This window comes from Podarcis gaigeae (assembly GCF_964106915.1).
Source record: "Podarcis gaigeae genome assembly, chromosome: 3".
In the NCBI taxonomy this organism is placed as follows: domain Eukaryota; kingdom Metazoa; phylum Chordata; class Lepidosauria; order Squamata; family Lacertidae; genus Podarcis; species Podarcis gaigeae.
In genome coordinates, this window is record NC_139680.1 from 92,061,855 (window position 1) to 92,084,411 (window position 22,557).

Sequence of the window (22,557 nt, forward strand, 5' to 3'; positions counted from 1 at the left end):
CCTGAGGTTGCTTTTTCTCTGAAAGGTTAAGCACACTTGTTTAAACACATGACTAATAACACATGTAATTTGGCCCTAACACAGCTACTCTTCTAAACTCTTCACTTACATTGCTTGGGGCTAGTCTTTAAAAGAACAAAAATAAACACTAGTGCGATATGAACCAGCAATGTGTGACTTGCCTTTTCCTTTGCAGAAAATGATTGTCAGTCACTTCACTACGGAAGGTAGTGACTACAGATTCCGGCCAACAGAGATCCCTGTATTTGAGTCATATAAGACCCACTCAGTGCTCAGTTCTGCTTAAAGAGGTGAGCAAAATTACAAGATTTTCACAATAGAATTCTTAAAGTACCTGCGCTCTCTCTCTCTCTCTCTCTCTCTCTCTCTCTCTCTCACTCACACACACACACACACACACACTGACCCAAGGCTGAAAAACACTTTTTGTACTTCAAAGATAGATAAAAGGTAAAGGACCCCTGGATGGTTAAGTCCAGTGAAAGGCTGGAGATAACTGGTTTACCACCATGTTGAATTTAATGCAACATGTTCAGTTAAGAGAAAGTTGTTCTTGAACACTGTGACACATTTCCTGGTAATCGTTTAATTGTACTAATGTGCTCTATAGGGGGCTCCCCTAGAAGGTTGTTCATAAATTGCAATTAGTTCAGAATGCAGCGGCAAAAAGTTTTTTTTTTTATGTGAGCCAAAGGAACGATGTGCACAGACTTCACTTGTTGCCGATTTGTTTCTGGGCTGTGGTGATGCTCACCTTTAAAGACCTTTGTGGTCTGGACCAGGGATGCCTTCTCACTCGGAGAACCTTTCACTGGTCTCAGGCTGGAGAACACTGCTGAACCATCTTTTTCAGGACTGGCTCTAAGATTCTGGAACCATGAGCCTGCCCTTTTTTAAACAGGTGGCTAAAAATGTTATTTAGGCAGCCTCTCCATGTTTTAGAATTTGTTTTTATTTGTGTCAACTCTTGTGGCTTTGATTTGGCCCTGATTTACTGTAGTATTTTAGCGCTTTCAGAATTACATCCCAAGAGAGTAAAAAGTTTTTGATTAGCGTTCCTACTGAAATGAGGCTGCATTTTAATGTTGTATTTTAATCTTGGTTTTAAGTTGTATTTCAATCAATTGTTTTTATACCTGGTGTTAGCTGCCCTGAGCCCGGTCTTGGCTGGGGAGGGCAGGGTATAAATAAAATTTATTATTATTATTATTTAAACCTTCTAAATAAAGACTCCCTGGGCATTAAAGCAAGCAACAACAGGCAAGTCACAATTATTTTTTTAGGATGGCTATGGGTGATAAGGATCTCAAACAAGTGACAGGATTTAGTTTCCAATTGTGCCTTTCTACCCTGCTGACATACTGGAAGCAATCTGTATAACAGGAGAGTTGTATTTACGGCAACACTTTAACAACTGTAACGGCTTTCTATTTCAGGCACAGTTCAATATATTGGTAGTCCTCTTTAAATGCTGTTGCGTGGTGTGCTCCTGTTCAGGGTGCCTGCCAGTGGACCACATCCCTTTCCAGGATACTCCATTCCAGTGAGTATGTTGTCCTTATTGATATATCTTTTTTTTTGGGGGGGGGGACTGTTTTTCAGCAGTATGGGACCTTCAAAATGAGGTCCTTCAAAGCTCAATTCTATTCCCCATGTTGTTTAATATCTATATGAAGCTGCTGAGTGTAGTCCAGAATGCTCTTCCTTTCCCCTGCAACCATAGCCAACCACAATGTATCTGGGATTTGGAAAACCAGCCCTCATGGTAGAAGAGGCAGCTTCAGTTGGTCCCAACCATTTTCTTTAGGGAAATTTGTGTTTCAGATAAGAGACTGAACATAGGAAGAAAAGGAAGTGGCAGGGAGACAGCTTAATTTGAGTCAAGAGTCTCTGGCTGTCCATTTGTCCTTATTGATATATCTTTTGGGTGGAGGGTACCCCACCTAGGCTCCTCACACAATATCATTTATTTTTCTACAAATCTTGGTTTCCCAGAGCCTTCTGATACCTCCTCCTGTGTGTAGATCGATGCCAGTTCAACCACATAAAATAGTCAGATGGCCTGTGGGTGGGTGTGGGCAGGAGGAAGGTGAAAAAGAAGTAGCAGCACTTATCCTGTTTGGGATGTAGCCAAGTGGGACGAACATCCTACTCCTTGTCTTCCTTCCCCTGTAGAAAACTATGGGAAAACAGATATGGACTGTCATTGTGCTGGTGATGAAGCAGTATTGGAGGCACGCATGTGCTCTGCTATCCAGAAGAGAGCAATGATAATCATGACTTTAGATCCAATTTTGCATGGCAAGACTGGAATGTAGCAAATAATTAATTCTTCCCGAATTCTCCAGAAGAGTATAGGATATTTGCAACCTAGTAATTTTTCCATAATGTTTGGCATCATCTTGATTTTATGGAATAACTGGCCACAATATAGATTTGCACTATGTGCTCAAAGCATCCAGCCCCAGAGAGCAACCTGGCCACTGAATTCTGCACCAGCTGAAGTTTCTGAACAGTCTTCAGAGGCAGCCCTACATATGATGTGTTGCAGTAATCTAACCTAGAGGTTACCAGAGCATAAATGACAGAACTTAGGCTACCTGTGTCCAGATAGGGGTGTAGCTGGGACATGAGCCGAAGCTGATCGAAGGCACTTTGTGTCACACCAAAGCCACCTGAGCCTCAAGCAACAGCAGTGGGTCCAGAAGTATCCCCAAGTTGCATACCTGTTCCTTCAGAGGGAGTGTAACTCATGAAGAGCGGTCTATATTTAATTGCTATTCAAATAGGTGCCCATGACATTCATTTATGCCAAAAGAGCAGGAGGAAAGTACTTTTTTGGTTGGAACTCTTGGGGAATGTAAAGTGAGAAGCACATAAAAATTCAAGCATTTGTTTGAACTAATTTACCCAACGGTACTATTCCGTGAGTTGTGAAACAGATTGGTAACATTTAGAGTCTGTACAATTTGTGCTTCTGATTAGGTTCAGTCTTCTTTGTGAATGTTATACAAGCAATAAATTTAGACAAATCTCATTTATGACATCATGCCAATAGCTAATGCGTGTTGGTGCCATTTTAAACCTGTAATCTCTTTAGATCCAAGTCAACGTGCAACATGATACATATGGTAGAAGCAGATTATTTTTACAATGTTAAAAGCAGATGAGATCATCTGTGTGCAGGGAATTTTGTCGTTTTATTAGCCTCCCTGATCCTTTAAGAGATGTCTCTAGCTGACCTAATGTAAATAGATAGATAATAGAAGAGAATAGTAAGTAATGGCAGAATAATACAGCACATTGGTTTACAAACTCCACACCTACACCAACACCACTTGCAAATTGCTGAGAGTCTTGGCAGACCAGGAAATGTTTTTTCCACCTGTAATGTGGAAAGCACCTCTTGCTTCCTCCTCCTTTTTCTTGCTGCTTCCTTCATTCCCACATGTTGATTCTCTGCTCATTTCAAGTACCTTGTCTGTCTCTTTCTTCTGCTTGGGACCTTCCTGTTTCCCTGCCAGCTGTGACTTTATTCCTCGGGGGAAGGTGGAGCCTCCATCACTTATGCAGACCACACTGCAAAAACCCCTCAGCAGCATAATTATAACCTTAATGACTACCGTAATCTTCTCTTGCCAAAAGATTAGTAATGTTTTATTTTTCAGCTTGTGTGGATGATGTTTTTTCCACCAAGACCTAAATTAAACATTGCTTCATATTCTTGAGAACAATACCTAATTAACTTGTATGAGTTAAGAGAACTACCGGTAACACACACACACCTTTCTTTTTAAGGAAGCATTTAATTTGAGAGTGTTAACTTTGTGTTTGACAGCTTGGCCAGGTTGGAATATTCTTACTTTTAAAAAGAGAAAAGATCCCCCCCCCCAAAAAAAACAGAACCAACAAGTTTAAGATTTATTATATTTTTTTTTATTAGCAAACTTTCATGGGAAAGTTCTGGGTGTGCTAACAACAGCAGGCACATGGGCTTCACTGTTTGGCATATGACACTCAACAAAATTGCACTTTATTGTAATGGTTCTGTTACAATACCAGGAATTTTCAGGACACAACTCAAAACCAAGCCTTTGTTGATGTACTGTTTTCTATATATTTCCATTTATTCTGGTTAGCCCTCACACCTGAAGCAGTTTGTCGTAAGTTCTGGAGGCACTCAGTTTCAGTTTGCGGATTTTGCTTTGATTTAGATGTTCTGTTTTCGTTCCCATTTACTTCAGTGACTCTTACAACCCATTTGTCTCTGCAGTTATCACAAGAGTCCCTTCCGATTATTAGGTACGTTTTTCTCCATTTCACAACAAGAGTGAACCAACACCCTTGAAGATAAACAGAGAAGAACTTGCTTCCTTTGGAGGAGTTCTCAAGTTCTCCTTGGCATTTGGAAGACTTTGGGATTGAAACAGTTGCTGTAAGTGGAGAAAAAATATTTCAGGGGCTATCTTAACCTGCTCTGTAGACAGTTACAGTGCAGAACTTGCTGGGACGGTAGTCACATATCTATCGAAAGAATGATGCAAAGCAGTTGCGCAAACTATAGAACTCTGGCTATGCACATTCCTGGACAAAGGAGAAGAGAGGTAGCATGAAGTTTCATTTGACCCCAAATTTTAACTGCTGACATGAGTGGGGGCTCCATTTCATGCTCACATGCTGATAATCAACTGAGCAACTACACTGCTGGTTTTGACATAAGAGCTGGCAAGTGGTGTCCTGCTCACCAGAAGACAACATGCCTATCCTGAATTCATTTTTGCTGCTTACGTTCAGGTCGCTGTTGTACGCTGACTGGGGAAGGACATGCTCATTTGCAAGCCTGCCATCTAAGAGCTCCCCGCACATGTGCGTTTCTTCATAGGTTCTCTTCTCTAACGCACTGCAGTTGTTGGCATGGCATGCCAAAGGCTCCAATTCGTAATGCTCATGTTCCATGCCCGTTTTTTGACCTCTAGAGTCCAACTGATACTTACTGGCAGGCTGAGCTTTGTTTTGTTCCCCGTCCCCTTTGTTCCCCGACAACGCCTGGGAAAAGGCGCTGCACTGCAGCCTTTTCGGCAGAGGAATCTGACCAAAAGTACCTTGGGGCCCAAGGCAACGGCACATGCACTGGAAGAAGAAGGTCGCAAAGCCCCAACTAATACACATTATAAGCATCATGAAGGTACCGAGCTGAGTATATGCCAGAACGGTGGAAGGCATCATCATGGCGCCGGCTACAAATGTGGTCAGAGCAGCCATAGCAATTGCCGAACCCATGCGGCTGAGGGAGAAGACTACTTTCCCTTCTCGGTCAGGATCGGGAGCTAAGCGATAAGCAACGCCATAATGGACCGCGAAGTCTACCGATAAGCCGACAGCAACAGAAATGGTGACAGACTCCAAAACATTTAGCTCCCAGCCAAGAAGGACCAACGATCCAACTGTGACAAAAATGGTTCCTGCTATCGAAACTATTGCATAAAGGCTCAGTATGATATTCCATGTTGTGAGCAGCATTACGCTGAACGCAACAGCCACGGAAAGACCCATGGCAATCAAAGTGCCATCAGAGAGACTGTCCTGGAGATCATAGAACTCTAGATTGCTCACAAACCAGCCACTGCTTAGACCCTCAGGGGCAGTGCTCAGCTCATCCGCAATCCAGGTATCTACCTCTTTGTAGAACTGATGCATCTTCTCGTAAGCCAAGGTGAAGAGGTAGGTGCTCTGAAACTCCAGTACTACTGCTCTGATGGTATCGTTGATGTCAAAGCGAGGCCCCGGGGTTTTGCTGTCTAAATGGTACCCTGTGCTTCTTTCAAGTTCCATGATGGCCCTCTTGATGCATAATTCAAAAACCTCCTGTTTATAGGGGAAGCTCCAGTGACTGCAGCATGGATAGAGAGCTGGCTCGTCGCAGTCCTGATTTTCCATCCACTGCTTAAACGTCTCAATGAAGCAGCTCGTGAAGTCCTGCTCTTCTGTTTGGTAGAAAAAGGTCTGATTTCTCAGCCTCTGGCAAAACTTCAGAATCCAGAGCTGTGAGTCTGGGCTTGCAATATTGAAAGTGCTGTCCAGTTTCAGCTTCCCTTTGCTTTTGGGATTTAGGGGGTCCCCGTTATCCTCAGGAGAGACCCCCCAGATAATAGTGATTGGCATATGAAGCTCCTCTCCGTGATGGACACGTTCAAACATGAACAGCTTTTTGTACTCTGCGTCATAGCGTTCAAACGGATGGGAAGACCTGAACACTTGAAACTCGGAGAGTTCCAGGGATGGCAGCTTCATCTTTGGATTCACACAGACGATATATGCTCCCCCAACAGTTAAGGCCAGGAACCAGACCAACCAGATGTAGCGAAACCTGATAACTATGTGTGGCAACACTTTCTCGAAAAAGATCCGGGATGCTTCCGAGGCTGCGAAAGCAACCTTGCGGAACATTTGGCACAGCACTGTCCAGCAGCTTTTGTTATTGTACACACTTGCCTGAGGCTTTCTGAAGCAACTAAATATATTGAGTAGATACCGTTCGTGTAACACGACGACTGCAGGTAACCAGGTTACCATTAATACATAGTTCACCAATATGGCGGTGCCAGCATAAACACCAAAACATCTGATTGCTGTGATATTGCTGACATAATTGGCATAGAAGGCAGCGGCGGTGGTAAAACTGGTGACAAACATGGAAAGGGCAGCATGTTGCAGGGTGATGCTCACCGTCTCCGAAGTGGCAGCTTGAGACTTGTCAAATTTTGTGTAGTTCCACACATCGCACAATACGAAAGCATCATCCGCCCCAATCCCGACGAGAATAATCAGTGCAGTGAGGTTCATAAAGGGGAAAAATTCAAAATTAAATACTACCCGATAAAGAAAATAAGAAACGATCAAGGAGCTAATTATTGCAAACATAGTCATCAGTGTGATAAACATGGACTTGGTATATATGCACATGACTAAGAGAACAATCACAATGGCTATAGCAGGATACACAGTATCCATTAAAAGGTAATCTTGGAATAAACTATGCTTTATTCCAAACTCAATCCCTGTGATGGTGGTTATTCCATCTGAAGAGTTCCAGTTCTCAAAGTTATCCAGATAGATATTCATCATGCTCTCCCCTTTCTCAGTAGGTGAAAAGAGCATGCTGTACTTTAAAGCTGGTAAGACATAGTCTGTAGTCTTTGGGCTTAGAAAATCTTTGTCTACTAGGTAGTGGAGAATCTGGTAAACAGCATTGTACTTTGTACATTTACGAGGCACATTTGTACACTTGAGCTGGTCCTTCCTTCTGGCTGCCATATCCCAGCAATCTGGTCCCAGGGTCCCATTATAGTAGTATTTGGCACATGTACGGAGCTGCTTCAGAGTGTGAGAAACATCTTTCTCCACGAGCTTTTGACAGGATGATCTGTTGTTTAAAATGGCAATGTAATTGCCTAGCGTCCAGCTGGGGCAGCATGAAGCAGCAGTGGTCCTCTGGCAGAGATCACCAAACTGAGCATGGGATCGTATCTGCGTAAAGAAAGACAGAAAGAATTATAATAAGAAGCAGAAGTGCAAAGCTCAAACACCATTTTAACATTTTCGCTGCCCACAAAAAAAAGTCTTCTTACCATCTCTAAAAATATTAGTTCCAACTGTGGGATTTCTCAAGAAGCATTTGAGTGATTTGGAACCAATTCTTTATGATCACTAATTGCACACACTTTTGAGCTCTGTCCTTCCCTTATGTACATTTAGCAAGAGCAATTTATACTAAGCAATCAGTGGTTTTGATAGCAAATGAGATGTAATTTTAAAGGTAACATACTTTGGAGACTAAATTTACTGCTCGTAGATTCATTTGAACGCATACCAAAAAAGTCAATATACTCCGTCAGAAATGTTTTTTTTCTGTATACTGAAGGCAAAGGAAAATACAGGCACCGGGAATTCTCAACTGAGCACACTGCTGTAGCTACATTTATACAAATGTGAGTGCAAATTGGTTAAAACTGGTCACCTGGAAGTCTTGAGTGTATCTTTAACTACAGCCAAGAACAGAAAAATCATCTGATATAAAACAGACTGACTTGTGTGGACAAAAGTATAATTAAATTTTGCTGCTTTCCTCGGTTCTCAGTCAGAACTATGAATCCTTTCTTCACCAGATCAAGAAAGGGCAACAATGCAGGCAGACAGGTAAGAGGCTTGGTTAAGCGTTTATGTGGTACTTGAATTTCTCAATCACTTGACACGGCTGCCATTTCACAATGTTTCTAGGGTTATCACACATCTATTAAAGTTGCTGATGACCACAGGAAAGTCATTTTCCTAGACACATTTAGAAGTTAACTGGCACAAACTGTGGCAAGGCTTCAATATGCATGTAAAGACCTTTTCAGACTAGTCTTTTGAACTGGTTCCCATGCTATCTTTTTGCATAGGGAATGTTGGAAGATATCTGTGTCAGGATCCGCCCTACTCTCAAGTAGGACCCTGGCGGAGACACATGCCCGACTGGCATGTTCTCTCCCTCCTGGTCGATCGTTCGAGAGCTTCAAAAGCTTTCTTCTGCCTGAACATCACAGCGACTGATGCCAGCAGACATTGGCACATTTAGGGAGCCGAAGATGTTTGCGCAGTCGGCGTAACAGAACTCAGTAGCTCAGCATTTGGCTAATCTACATTTATTTACATATAAAGCACTCGCAGCATTCTGACTTTGCTGTCTGATGAGAAAGAGGAAGGAGCTAAGAGAAAGAACAGAGGACAATAGTCCCACTTCACAGAACACAGTAACACAAACATTCTATCTCCCTCACTTCCCACTCTGTGGAGTCAAAACATACAGAGTCATGTGACAGACAACAATCCTATGACTGCAGACACAGGGAATGAATCTGAGAGAGTTCCTTGGACAAGTTTAACAACTGCAACATGATGCGACAAAGAGGGTATGTACATACTATATCCCACAAGAGCAACAAACCTGTAACAAACCCCCCCCCCCAAAAAATCTCCAGTGTTACCTTTTCCTAACTGGTCAATGCATTCAGAGAATATATTGCTATGTAGACTCCTTCCATCACTCCCAGAAATCAGAATATATATATTTATGGAAATACAGGAGGGATAGGCTCCTTAATTTGTGTTGGCACACCTACTGAGATGTGGGGATCTTTGTGGCACTGCTATTCAAAGGGCCAGGATACTCATTAGTTAGGCCTGCAAAGCTTCAGAATTAAGTTGTGCCTAATGTACATCTGGACTCACTAGTCAAATTTCCTACTTGGAATGCATAACAAAGGACCAATCCTGGATACACTTATGTACTTTCCCAATATTATCAGAGGATTAGTCTTACTAAGTCACTTACACATGTGCTTAAGCTTTTTGAAAGCCAGGCACATTTCAGACATCCAAACATTCTGGTTTTGAGTCATATTGAAATTGCTTTGGCTGATTATGTGCAATCCTTTTATAGCAGAGGCAAAAAAGAACAGGATTTAGGAATTCTCCTGATCGTTATAAAAGATTTAATATGGCCTTAATTTTGTCAAACAATTTCAGAACAATAATGACCTAGCATTCCATAAAAGCAGGATAATTCACATTTGATTGTTTCCAGATAAAAACACTCACACATGCAAGCTCAGGAAAAAACGAACAACCTAATAAATAAAAGGAAGCACTGGAATGCCATCTCTTTATTTTTCATGGCCCATGTCCAGTTGTATCAGGGAGGATACAACATGAAAGCCCTTCAGGTCAGCCAGACAAGCTGGGAGGAAAAAACTATCATCCACTTCACTTATTCAAGTTCAATCTGAAACTGTGAGTTTGCTTGCTATTCCTCAACACACGGCAGACCTTACATATTTGCTGTTAAAGTAAGCCTCACAAAAGATAAAGATAAATTGGCTGTTAGAACTTGGAAAGGGAGACTTAGCCTGGAACTTATCAAAATACCTCATGAAAACATTGTTTTAGAAATACTGCTAACACATGCAAGGGTTAGGGGTCTGTTTTGTTGCTACATCAAAAGGTGTTGCCAAGGCCCTTTGTGTATGCGAGATTATATGTATCATTGTGATGTTTTCCACTTGTTCTGCAACCATCTAAAGAAAACATTGTGCTTAAATTATCTCTCCGTGGTTTTCAGATTTCTTACACTCCCAATGTGACCATGTGCTTTAGAACCCACACATTTCTTAGTAATACTATATTGTACAGCAGGAGGAACTTACCGTATTTTTCTGTGTATAAGACAAGGTTTCCCCCCTAAAAAATAATGTCCAAAATTTCAGGGAGTCTTATACACGGATAGATCTCCCCCCCCCCCATTTTCTTAAATTGGAGTCCCCCAAATAAGGGGCGTATTATACACAGAAAAATACGGTACCTCTGCTCCTCCAGATGTTGCTGGACTGCAACGTCCATCATCTTCCATTACTTACGGTGGCGAGGGCTGGTGGGAGTTGAAGCCCAACAATATCAGAAGGATAGCAGTTTAGCCATCTCTGTTTTAAAGGGAAGACTAGTAATGGCAGACGACCTGTCTTTTAGGGGGCTTTATCTATGTTTCACACTGGAGAATGAGGACACGCTTCCAAGAAACCCCAGAGTTCCTCAGAAAACAGTTTGAAAGCAGTTGCTACGTGTTTGTTTATTAATCTATGACTTGGCTTTCACATAAATTTCAAGGTGATTAACAATCATACAATAGAAAGATGTGGGCAGTGGCAGTAAAAGCCCTGCTGTGGACGGGGGCTTCTGATAGTTTAAAGACTTCACAGAGGGGTTCTTTTGCAGAACAAAGCGACCTCCTGGGTATATAAGAGGTAAGACCTCAAACCACCTGGTCCCCAAACTGTTTCAAGCCATGTATGTTAGTACCAAAACCTTGAACTTGACCTAGCAGCAATTAGCAAGCATTGTAGATCCTGCAGACAAGGTGTTGTGTGCTGGCTGCAGTTTGCTCCCCACAGGCAGCCTAGCTGCCATATTCTGCACCAGCTACAGCAGGAGTAGGCAACCTAAGGCCCGGATGTGGCCCAATCGCCTTCTCAATCTGGCCCGAGGACGGTCCAGGAATCAGCGTGTTTTTACATGAGTAGAATGTGTCCTTTTATTTAAAATGCATCTCTGGGTTATTTGTGGGGCCTGCCTGGTGTTTTTACATGAGTAGAATGTGTGCTTTTATTTAAAATGCATCTCTGGGTTATTTGTGGGGCATAGGAATTCGTTCATTTCCCCCCAAAAATATAGTCCGGCCCACCAAATGGTCTGCGGGACAGTGGATCGGACCACGCCTGAAAAAGGTTGCTGACCCCTGAGCTACAGCTTCCAGAACAATGTCAAGGGTTGCCACCTCAGAGAGAACACTGCAGCAATTCAAACCTGAGGCTACCACTGCATGGTCAAGCTGTCCTGATTGAGAAACTGCTGTAGAAGTCTGTAGAAGGCACTCCAAGACCATCAGTAACAGAGCTGCATCTAGGGCAGGCATGTCAAAACTCTGTTTTGGGGGCTTAATTCGGCCCGCTGGAACCCTGTGGCAGTATATGTCTGGGGGTAAAATCCTAAAAAACAACTCAGTACAGTGGTACCTCGGGTTAAGAACTTAATTTGTTCTGGAGGTCCGTTCTTAAGCTGAGGTACCACTTTAACTAATGGGGCCTCCCGCTGCGCGATTTCTGTTCTCATCCTGAAGCAAAGGTCTTAATCCAAGGTACTATTTCTGGGTTAGCGGAAGCGTCTGTAACCCGAGGTACCACTGTAACTTCAATCCTAAAAAAAGCTCAATAACTTGGGTTTGCCCTCACGCATGGTCACTTCATCAAATCTGGCCCTCTTTGAAAAAAGTTTGGGCACCCCCAGATCTAGGGGAATCCCCAGACCATGCACCTGCTTCTTCAAGGATAGTGCAACATCATACAGGGCAAGCAACTGTCTGACTTCCCTAACCGGGGAACTGCGCACTCACAGAGCTTCCTGCTTGCCTGGATTCACACGCAGGTTATTAACCCTCGCCCTGCCCACCAGTGCATCCAGACATTGATTCAGTGCTCGCTTAGCCCGTTCCAGTTCTCTGTTACAGTGACACAGAGTTGGGTACCAGCAATGAATGGATGACACCTCACCCCATATCTCCTAACGACCAATCCCATTAACTTCATATAGATGTTCAATAGCACTGGAAGCTAATACATTGCCCTGCAGCACTACATAACTCAAAAGCCAGGAAACTGAGAAACACCCATCCAATACTATCTTCTGGAACCTTTCCTGGAGATAAGACCAGAACCATGGCAGAACCGTGCCCCCAGTGCCAATCTCCCAAGGTTGGTCCAAGAGCTGATAATATCAAAAGCCAATGAGAGATCAACCAGAAGCAGCAGGGTCACACTCCCCCTCTCCCTCTCCAGGCCAATTTAGTCCCAAACCCTCTTCTAAACCCAGACTGAAATAGTTCTAGACAAATCTATACATCTACTTGCAGCAGGATTTTCCTATACTGGAATCTCACTTGTGAGTCTGTTTTTGGGAAGCACCCTAAAGAAGATTTCTAGGTCAGTTAAAATCTAAAAGCATATGATCAATTTTTAAAAGGGCTTAAACATTAGCAATATACAAACTGGGGGCTGAATCCTGTAGCCATTCTGCATATGGCATTAACATTAAGATTATGTGGGTGCAATGTGTGAAGAATTATAGGATCTTTTCCCAAGCATAAGTAAGCCAGATGGCTAAAGCTGATACTGCATGCCCAAGACAAGTTGTGTATGACTGGTACACAGCTGGCAATACAATTTATAATATCCCGCCCCCTCTTATGGAAATGCTGGGAATTTAATCAAAGTTTCCATTAAAACACATAATGGCACAGAAAGGAAATATGGCAGACCTTAAACTTAAACTTTCAAAAGACCAAACGAGTTGGATTTGCTTCCACATGAGTTAATGGCATTGACTTGAGTACAGGAGGAGTCAGGCCTTTAAAGGAACATGAACTGGAAAGAGATACGGATAGCAGGCAACAAGAGAGAGACATTAATAATGATGAAAGACCACAGAAGACATCAATGCCTCATTACTGGGCAAGACAGCCTCAGTTCAAAGATCCAGAGGTTTGCAATAGGATAGAGCTGTTTTCTAAATACAACACACACTTAAAAACACCACCTATTTCCATATGGCTTGAACAGCCAATGAAACTTTTAAAAAATAATTCCGTTAGAATAACTAAATGCAGTTCCCATTTCCCTAGCTCATTCAGCACTGCGAGGGGCAAACTACACGTGACACCAATCATGTGGTTTGTCTGTGGCTTTTCTTTCGGAAATAGCCAGCACAGGACACCAGGCCCAGATTGGGACCATGGTGAGAGGAGCAGGGGGACAACAGCCCTTTTCTCTCCTGCTACAGTCCCAATTTGGACTGGACACCAGCACATGCAGTTTGCATGGTGACCCAATCCGGATCAGGACCATGAACCAACCATATTTTGAGGCTCCAGCACCTGTCAAAGTATACCAACTACTGTAGATTCAGAGAGTGACAAGCTCACATATCATAGATATACAATATGAACATACTCTCTTCACTTTACCAAAGACCTTGCATCAGTTAAGGTCCATTAGTTAAAACCAGACTTCATTCTCAACTATATGCAACGTTAACTTCTAACACATGCAGGAGGAACTCACGAAGTCCCTGAGGCTGCCTGTTACTTTTTACATTTTGGTTCCTTGGGGGAATAAAAAAAGGCCCTAACTATTTTGATGATGGAAAACATTCTCTCCTGATCAGAGCAGTCAAGACCAAAGTGTCTTCTTTCATCCCCCTGTGCTCTGAAGAGGAAGCAAACTTTGCTTTCTCAGAACACCACGATCTGGATTGAATTATTTTGGGGGGCTGCAGGGGGGTATTTACGCAAGTTACTGTATATATGTCTGCGTTCCCTATTGCCAACCTATTCCCTTTTGGACTTACAAACCTAAGCAACTCACGGAATCACACACAAGAAAACTACTTTAAGGAGTATTGTAAACGGGCAAAAAATACTTCCTCGCCAAGATGACAAAACAGTCAATGAGAAAGACAAAGTCTTATTCTGAAAAATGCATACTAAATCCTGCTCCTCTCCTCAGACAAAGTATTCAGAATAGGAATGGGTAGGAAAAAATGAAGCAGACGGCACTGTTAACCTTGAGAAGGGGTCATAAAGAAATGTTGGGCAGCATTATCATCACCAGTGTAAAAGGCAAAGTTTCTTTTGTCCTAATGGTTGCCTGCCAATAAGTACCCTGTGACAAGCAAGACTTTAGTAATTATCAAAGACAAGAACACGGAGTTTCACATTTAGTCATATGAAAATTTGATATCTGTACTTACTCTCATATTATCCACATTGCACATTGATTTTATTGCAGGTAAGTTCCACAAGTTATTTCCATCTGCTGATGTAAATACCACTCGGGAATAGCGATCACCTGAAATAAGATTGACATATTAAGGAGGTTTCTGATGTTACAGACCTTGAGAGTTAAAGTGTAGGGTATGTTCTCAGTTCAGTAGCACCCTGGGACACTCTGTCTCAGTCTAACCTACCTCAAAAGGTTGTTGTGGGAATAGGATGGGTGTGGAGAAGCATTTACGCAGTCTTGAACTTCATGGAGGAAAGGCGGAATTATAATGTAATGAATAAAATATATAGCCTACCTAAATTGGTGTGCCTAAACCATCTTCTGTACTATATTAACATATAGAAACTAATTGCCAAGAAAAGCAGCACATAGAAACTGGGGGATGTTTTATAAAGTTAACATTCATTTTCAGAAATGTTGAGTTTGTAATAATCAGTTGCTAGAGTCAAGTGTCTTATTTTAGTGCATACACTTTCAGTATCAATATACTTTGAAAAATAGCGCCAAAGTGACTAATGTGTTATTGGTGTGAGTGGGTTGGGCTGAAAGGAGCAGGAGGATTTACACCTCTCCCATTTGTTCTAGCACCAAGGAGAAGCAAGCATTCAGCTATCCATTTACTTCCAGTGGTGAGAAAGGAGGACATGCAAAATTCCCTTTCTTCCCACACCACAAACTTCACAAAGCTGCAGCTAGTAAGGAAGTAAAAAGTTGATTTCCTGGAAATATCGTGCAGGATTCATCTAATGAACCCCAATAGCAGAAGCCATGTGCAGGACTTCTGTTTGTGTGACGTCTCCTTCCCCGTGTGCCCCCCACAATGGGCTTCAGGTGTGTGTATCTAGAGACTCCTCAGACAGTGACCGCAGAGGGCAGAGAGGATTGTTCTGTCTGATATGCTTGGGTAGACCCACTCTTTATAGTACCAGGACACTGAATTCCACCCATGCACATTTTCATATCACTAGTGAAGGGGGGAACAAGTGCATGTTAAATACCACTACTATGGTGATAATCTCTAAATGTAGTAGGAACTTGTAGCTTGGTAATCATCCCTTGCTTTTCACAAACTGAAAAGAACATTTCCTGGGAAATTGAAAAGGTCAATAGATAGCACCAACTGTACGTAAAATATTAGTTCATCTTCCTCACATGCTTTAGATTAGGCAAAGGCAAACTCGGCCCTCCAGATGTTTTGGGACTACAGCTCCCATCATCCCTAGCTAACAGGACCAGTTGTAGTCCCAAAACATCTGGAAGGCCGAGTTTGCCTGTGCCTGTTTTAGATTCATTTCCTAACATTTTTGCACACTTAACACTCACTTGGAATGTCGCAGAAAAAGCTGTCCTTGTGGAAATTCCAGTCTGCTTCTCTCTTCTCTCTTTCATAGTGATCATCTGAATATCGGTTATCTCGATGGCTGAGAGAGAACAATTTTTCATCTTTTAAAATATAGCATTCAAACAGCTTACACTTTTAACAGTTATCTTTGCTTCAATAGTAACTGCACAAAAAGGCGGCAGCGGAGGGGGGAGTGCCATGAAGATACATGTACTCCAGTTTTGTTGGGTGCTAAAGACATACCTCTTTGCTCAGATGTTTGGGACTTCTTGAGGTTGTCACTGGTTAGGGTCAGGAAAATCTGGTTGGCAGAACAGTTTTTGGCAGGGATGGGGAACTTATGTCTCCCACGACCTGCAGGATAACTCTGACAGGTGGGTGGAGCAACCCACCATGAATCACTTAAAAATAAATTAATTATAAGATAGCTGAATGTGGGAGGGAGGGGGGATGAATACCTATCCACAACCACACAAAGAACAAGCTGCTCTTGCCATGATTTTCAAGAACAGTTCTATCCTTAAAAGAGCACTAACATAAAACAGGGTCAACAACATCATTACTCTGTGTTCTCTGCTTTTTATACTAATATGGGCATACTGCCCCATTACACATTTTCGGCTGTGGCTGCCGGATAAAGTAAGAATTCCCTAAGAAAATAAATCAAGTTTCACATGACTTCCAGGGTTTAAGAATTCAAATATTCAAAATAGTTTTTATATCACTGTAAATGTTTGTTAGCATGCCACCTTGTTATTAACACTGACCAGGGCTTATGATTAAGAGAGCCAGATGTTAAAAGTGTGCAGTGCTATTTTTGTTGTATGGTGGGGGGGGGGAGAGGAGAGGTTTAAAATAAGTTCCCACATTTCGTTTCATACGATATGTAAGTGGAAAACAAGAGCAGAAGAGAACATGGTTGAAAAGCTCTTACCTCTTAGCCTGCTCATCTGCATATTTGAAAGGATAGTTTGCTAAAGTTGCTTTGTAGCCTGTGTTTTTCACCATATTATTCCAGGTAACCAGCCGCTGTCCTATTGCAGTTCCTCTTGGCTCAAAACCCTATGGCAAAACATTAGAGAGCTTTTTTAGCGCATGCCATCCTTCTATTTGAAAAGGATGTCCAATTGATGAAAAACCTTCATTAGAAAGCCCTCTCTCTGCAGTCCTATGCAACAAATTCACTACCACCAAGTCTTGCTCTTCCATAGGCGAAGGTAGACACAGATTGAGCATTCTGGGGACCAGTGGATAGAAATGTTTAATTATCCTCCCCCTCTTCCCTCTCCATCTCCACCAGGGGCCTTGCAAATGCCACCTTTGGAAAGCTGCTATTTGCATTGAAAGGGAAGCTCCCATAGGTGACAATGGAGATTTCACTTGAAACTTCAGAGGGATAATTTTTGTTGGGATTGTGGCAGAGAGCGCAAATATGAGAGTGAAACTTCTCCAGTCCAAGGTCCCCAGGCTGCTCGTTAACACCATTCATGCAATTAATGGTGTGCCTAGCGTGGTTCTTAGTTGTTTGAGAGTTTTCCTATAATGTATTCAATCCCTATGGTAGTCCAAGAGGGAAAACATAGCTGCTCAAGTAATAAGCCTACAAACTGCGATGTCTAGACCCTGACTGAAATATAGTTTTAGGTGTGCCTGCAATAAAATGAAACTGTCTAAAGCTTGCCAATGGTTGTTTCTTTAAAAATAAGATAAAATTAGAGGGCTTGGACTCATATCCTTGCCTTGTTTAACCATTTATGGATTCTTATGTCTATGCCAACAGTGGCACATGTCATGTCTAATGAGGAGCGTGCTACCGCCAATTTCACCTAAATAGTTCAAGCAGATGGTTCTGCGACAACTTTTAATAGTGTAGTTATTCTCTCCCCCAGCCCCCAGCCCAGAAGACTCTTCGTACCTTTGATGACTTGTTTTTTATTGTTAGCAAAGCCGATTACTAACCAAATATTCCTCTTTCATCTTCATGCTGCCATTGTTTGCATGCTCTGTTGCCTCTGTCTCAAGAGACCACACAATTCCCATATAGCTCACACTGGGCTTTGAAATGTATGAAGCTGTTCTCCAATAACCTAAGCATGTGTAGACGGGCTCCACATGAAAAAAACACCCCTGAGACTGTGCAATGCCACCTCCATAATAGTTGCTACATGCAGCGAACCATCACTACAAAGTGCCCCACTACTGGCTGCCATCATCTGGTTTGTCTCCATGTGACTGTAAAAACACTCTATCAGAGTTTCATTGTAGTACAGAGAGAAACTGACAGCATTCAATACATGTGCAAAAATCTGCACCCAGTAGTTTGCTGCATGAGCAGCTAAGCTATGCAGTCATGGCAGGATGGGGTGGGGATTGTATTAAGCAGGCTGTGATTTCCACAACCCCTTGATCATTGTTGTATTACCACTGTTGTCCTCTTTACTGTCTCCGATTACCAAAATGCCTGACCACTGAGGCTAAATGCCAGGCAAGAACGGAAGACTGCAACAATTTCATTGTGGTGTAGTAGTAGTAGTAGTAGTAGTAGTGGAAGAAGAAGAAGGAGGAGGAGGAGGAGTTTGGATTTGATATCCCGCTTTATCACTACCCGAAGGAGTCTCAAAGCGGCTAACATTCTCCTTTCCCTTCCTCCACCACAACAAACACTCTGTGAGGTGAGTGGGGCTGAGAGACTTCAGAGAAGTGTGACTAGCCCAAGGTCACCCAGCAGCTGCATGTGGAGGAGCGGAGACGCGAACCCGGTTCACCAAATTACGAGTCTACCGCTCTTAACCACTTTGACCTGAGACCAGGGATCAAATCCCCATTCAGCTGTGAAGCTCACTGGGTGATCTTGGGCCAGTTTAGCCTGACCTACCTCACAGGGTTGTTGTGAAGAGAAAATGTGGTAGAAGAGACATGTGTACCTTCTTGGAGGAAAAGTGGAGGGATATAAATGTAACATAAAAAACCCCACCGGGTGATGACCCCAAGGGTCATCAAGTTCACCCCACTGCAATGCAGGAATCTCAACTAAAGATGTTATTGGCCCATAGTTGGAAAGATGACAAAGTCCCTACCAGATAAGAATGGCAAGCCAAGTTGATGGACTAATGCAGAGATGGCAAAGCTGACTGGAAAACTCAGAAACCAAGAGGATTAAAACTTTATAAAAGGATGGGAAAAATTTACAAGTTATTTAGGAGGCCACTGCACGCTGATGGAAACAAGGGCAGGATTTTGACACACTTGTAGTGTAAAAAACATTGTGAATAATATGGTTTGATATAAAAACTGGAGTAGAGACAAATATGCACAGTTGTAGATCTTCAAAATAAGACTCCGTGGATGGGATTGGGGGAAGTCGCAAGATTCAGAGAATCTCCACATACAGTATTACTCTACTGATGTGAGTTTATTTGTACTTTTTATTTGTAAAATTAATAAAATGTTTTTTAAAAAAACCCAAAACTAAAGATACTCAGAAGTTCTTCACAAAGGCTCTCCCCCCTCCCCTGCTTAAACTGCATCCTCCCAAAATTGCCTCAGGAGGGGTTAGCAAGCAGAAGGAAGGGAAGAGGATTGTTCCATTGGGTGAGCTGTTATGCTTACACAGACAGAACGTTTCTAATAGTGTAATGTTGAACTCCACCCATTGACTTCAATGCATCTACTCCAAATATGATTACACAATACTTTTGGTAAACTCATTTTAAAATTTAACAGGATAGATATTACATGTACCATTTCATAACACTGATGGTGTTATACTCTATAATCTAGTCATTACCATTTAATAAACCCATAATCTTCCTTTTACTGGAGTTGCCTTCTATACAGCACATTCAAAACTCAAATTATTTTCAGAGGTGCTGCTGGAAGAAATCTTTTCAATTTGTGTGTTATTGATTAAAAGGTTCAGCAGCTGCGCAGACATATTTGAAGACATCTGGGCTCAACTACCAAACTTCATAAATATTCAGATTTGGCGTTTTGATTTGCGCACATCTGTATTTGAAAGCAATATAATACATTTGCTGAGAATTCTTACAGCTCTCTGCTTACCATTACTGCTGGAAATAACACAACAATTTGACAGCACAAGATGATAATGTTTACTTACCAATAATGGATCAGAGAAGTCTGGAAGATCTGGGACTAGTATTCCAACCAATGCACACACCACAATTAACACAGTACACATGCCTAAAACCACCACCGGCCAGTCAGCTATCAGAGCAGCATAGCTAGAAGAAAATGGAAAATAACTATTTAAAAGGGGAAGGTTCATGTGTGTGAGTGTGTGTGTGTAGAACCAAGGAGAAGATAAATTTTACTTTAAATCTGTTTTTAATTCATGAAGGTAATTAAAAAAAGAAAATAATTACCACAATGTTTGTGGCAATTTAGAAGTGGCAGTTCCAAAATACATCAGGCTGATAACCAATGTTGCACGAATGCAACAGGACTACTGCTTCCTCTCATTCTACCTGCAGTCTCCCCTGTGTCCCCTAAATCTGCTCCAGGGTATTGTGAGATTTTTAAAACTTCTTCCTCAAGTTCATGTTTTTGGTCTAGTCAGAATATTTCCAAATTCAATACCAAAAGTAAACCCCATACAATGTTAGAACATGAGAAGGGCTAGGCTCCAGGTCCTCTGTAAAGGGTTTCAGGGATTTAATGTAATTATATTGAAAAACATGGAAATGTAATTTTGGGCCCAGTTAACTCAAACACGGTGGCTCAGACATAAAAGGAAACAGTACTGTATTACTCTGTGCTTGAAGAGTTATATCCAGTTTTAAGGCTAGCACCGACAAACTGAAGAAGATTTATCTGGTATGCAAGACACAATTAAAAGGTAAAAGACTGGCCATATTTACTTAAAGGAAAGAAGACTGAAGAGGGCCAAATAAGTAGACCATTGCCATGACAAAGAGGTCACATGCTTACCAGATGTACAAAAAAAAAAGAAGGATGAAAAACGTGGATTCAAATTGCAGCAAAGCAAATTTAAGCTGGATATCAGAAAGGATTTTCCAACTATAAGGGCAGTTACCCAGAGATGTTGCAGCGAGTTCTTCCATAAAGATTATTAGAATACCGATCAGATGTTGGTTCTGTCTAAAGAATCTTGTATTTATTGGGACTGGTGTGGGTCCATGCTGGGAGTTAATTCCAACAATATGTTCTGACAATACTGAGTTGATGTGAGATTTCAACTGCTCTTTTGTAAACTGGAACATTCCAACTTGAAAGGGGCCAATCTTAGAAGAATTAGCTGGTGTGCTGCACTGCTCACAAAAGTAGGCAACTCAGACAAACCTTTATTTTATTTAACACAAAAAATATGCCAAGAGTGTATTGTTGGACATCGGTATGACTGTTTTGGGCAATGTTTAGGAATGCATACTCTGGCAAGTTTCTCTTTTCACTTAACAGATATCTCTTTAACATAAGCTGTAAGGCAGAATGCTTTAACTGTCTTTGCAGGCAGTGATCCTCCTCAACTAAGGAAATGTGAATTCAGCAAAAGGGGAAGAGATGCCAACTGCTACTCTCGGCAAAAGTTTGCTGCCTAAGGACATAAGCATGTGTTGTTTTGTGTCTGCTAGCAACTCTTATGGCTTCTTGTTTTTGTTTTTCCTATTAACAAACTGGGAACAAAAAGTGAATGTTTTGAACGGTCTTCATTAGTGAATGACTACAAAGATGCACAATCAATTTCACCAGAAAAAAGGTGAGAAACTAGGAAGGATTAGAAACAGGGACAATACCCCCCCCCCCTTACAAATGAGCTGGATCTATTCTTCAGGCTGCTTCTGATAATGTTTGCTACAAAAAACAAAAAACAAAACAAAACAACATTTAAACAAAAACTGATAAAAGGTGGTGACGTCAACCTTTCTCTAGCATGTGTATGAGACGAGCAGATTTGTGTATTATATAACCAAGGCAGAGAAAATTAACAGTCAGAAAGGTAACAACAATAAAACGCTCTAGTCACTCTTGTCGGTGGTCCATCCCTACCTACACTGTTTGATACAAACTTTCTTTAGATTTTTTAAATAAAAAAAACACATTTATTCAAGAGTTACAATATAGCTTTGTCCACTGCCATAATATCACAGAATGATCACTCCAAACTTTGTTTAGATGAGCATTGTGGGTTGAGAGATTGTTTGATAGAAATTTAGTCTTCAGCTTAATACAATGAAGGTGTTACTTTCCTGCCTCTGTCTCTTGTTTGTGGCTTGTTTTCAATTAATTTTGTATTCTTATGATCATTCGTCACCCTGCACACCAAATTTATATATAAATTAGTCACATCAGGTGGTAATGTGGTCAGGTCTATGAAGGTATTCTCCGGGGTGCCCCTCAGCCTCTGCTGCCCACAGGATTCTTGCCACACCAGATCAAAGTACTTATACAGTGGTACCTCAGGGTACATACGCTTCAGGTTACAGACTCCGCTAACTCAAAAATAGTGCTTCAGGTTAAGAACTTTGCTTCAGGTTGAGAACAGAAATCATGCTCTGGCGGCGCGGCAGCAGCAGGAGGCCCCAGTAGCTAAAGTGGTGCTTCAGGTTAAGAACAGTTTCAGGTTAAGAACGGACCTCCGGAATGAATTAAGTACTTATCCCGAGATACCACTGTACTTATTTGGCTTCCTCATTACTTGAGTCCTGAGGTGGATTGGACTAGTACACAAAAGATGTTTCCATGAATAAAAACCACAGAAAAGAATATAAAGCATGGAAATAATTCACA

At 41.8% G+C, this 22,557-nt stretch overlaps 1 protein-coding gene and 1 long non-coding RNA gene across 4 annotated transcripts in view; both read right to left on the minus strand.

The window, feature by feature from the left end:
- Window positions 1-3,934: 3,934 nt before the first annotated feature.
- Window positions 3,935-22,557, minus strand: part of DISP1 (dispatched RND transporter family member 1) — an 86,029-nt gene continuing 67,406 nt past the window's right edge. For all 3 annotated transcript variants that reach the window (XM_083733070.1, XM_083733072.1, XM_083733071.1), the window contains exons 4-8: window positions 19,910-20,033; window positions 16,724-16,851; window positions 15,771-15,868; window positions 14,416-14,513; window positions 3,935-7,548 (exon numbers count right to left, since the gene is read on the minus strand). In XM_083733070.1, the coding sequence (XP_083589196.1) occupies window positions 4,639-7,548; window positions 14,416-14,513; window positions 15,771-15,868; window positions 16,724-16,851; window positions 19,910-20,033 (3,358 nt within the window). In that variant the 3' untranslated portion in view covers window positions 3,935-4,638. The remainder of the gene's footprint in view (window positions 7,549-14,415; window positions 14,514-15,770; window positions 15,869-16,723; window positions 16,852-19,909; window positions 20,034-22,557) is intronic.
- LOC310842247 lies at window positions 20,835-22,556 on the minus strand. The gene is made up of 2 exons (XR_014563036.1): window positions 22,438-22,556; window positions 20,835-22,210 (listed from the first exon to the last, which is right to left on the minus strand). It is a non-coding gene; the product is annotated as an uncharacterized lncRNA (long non-coding RNA).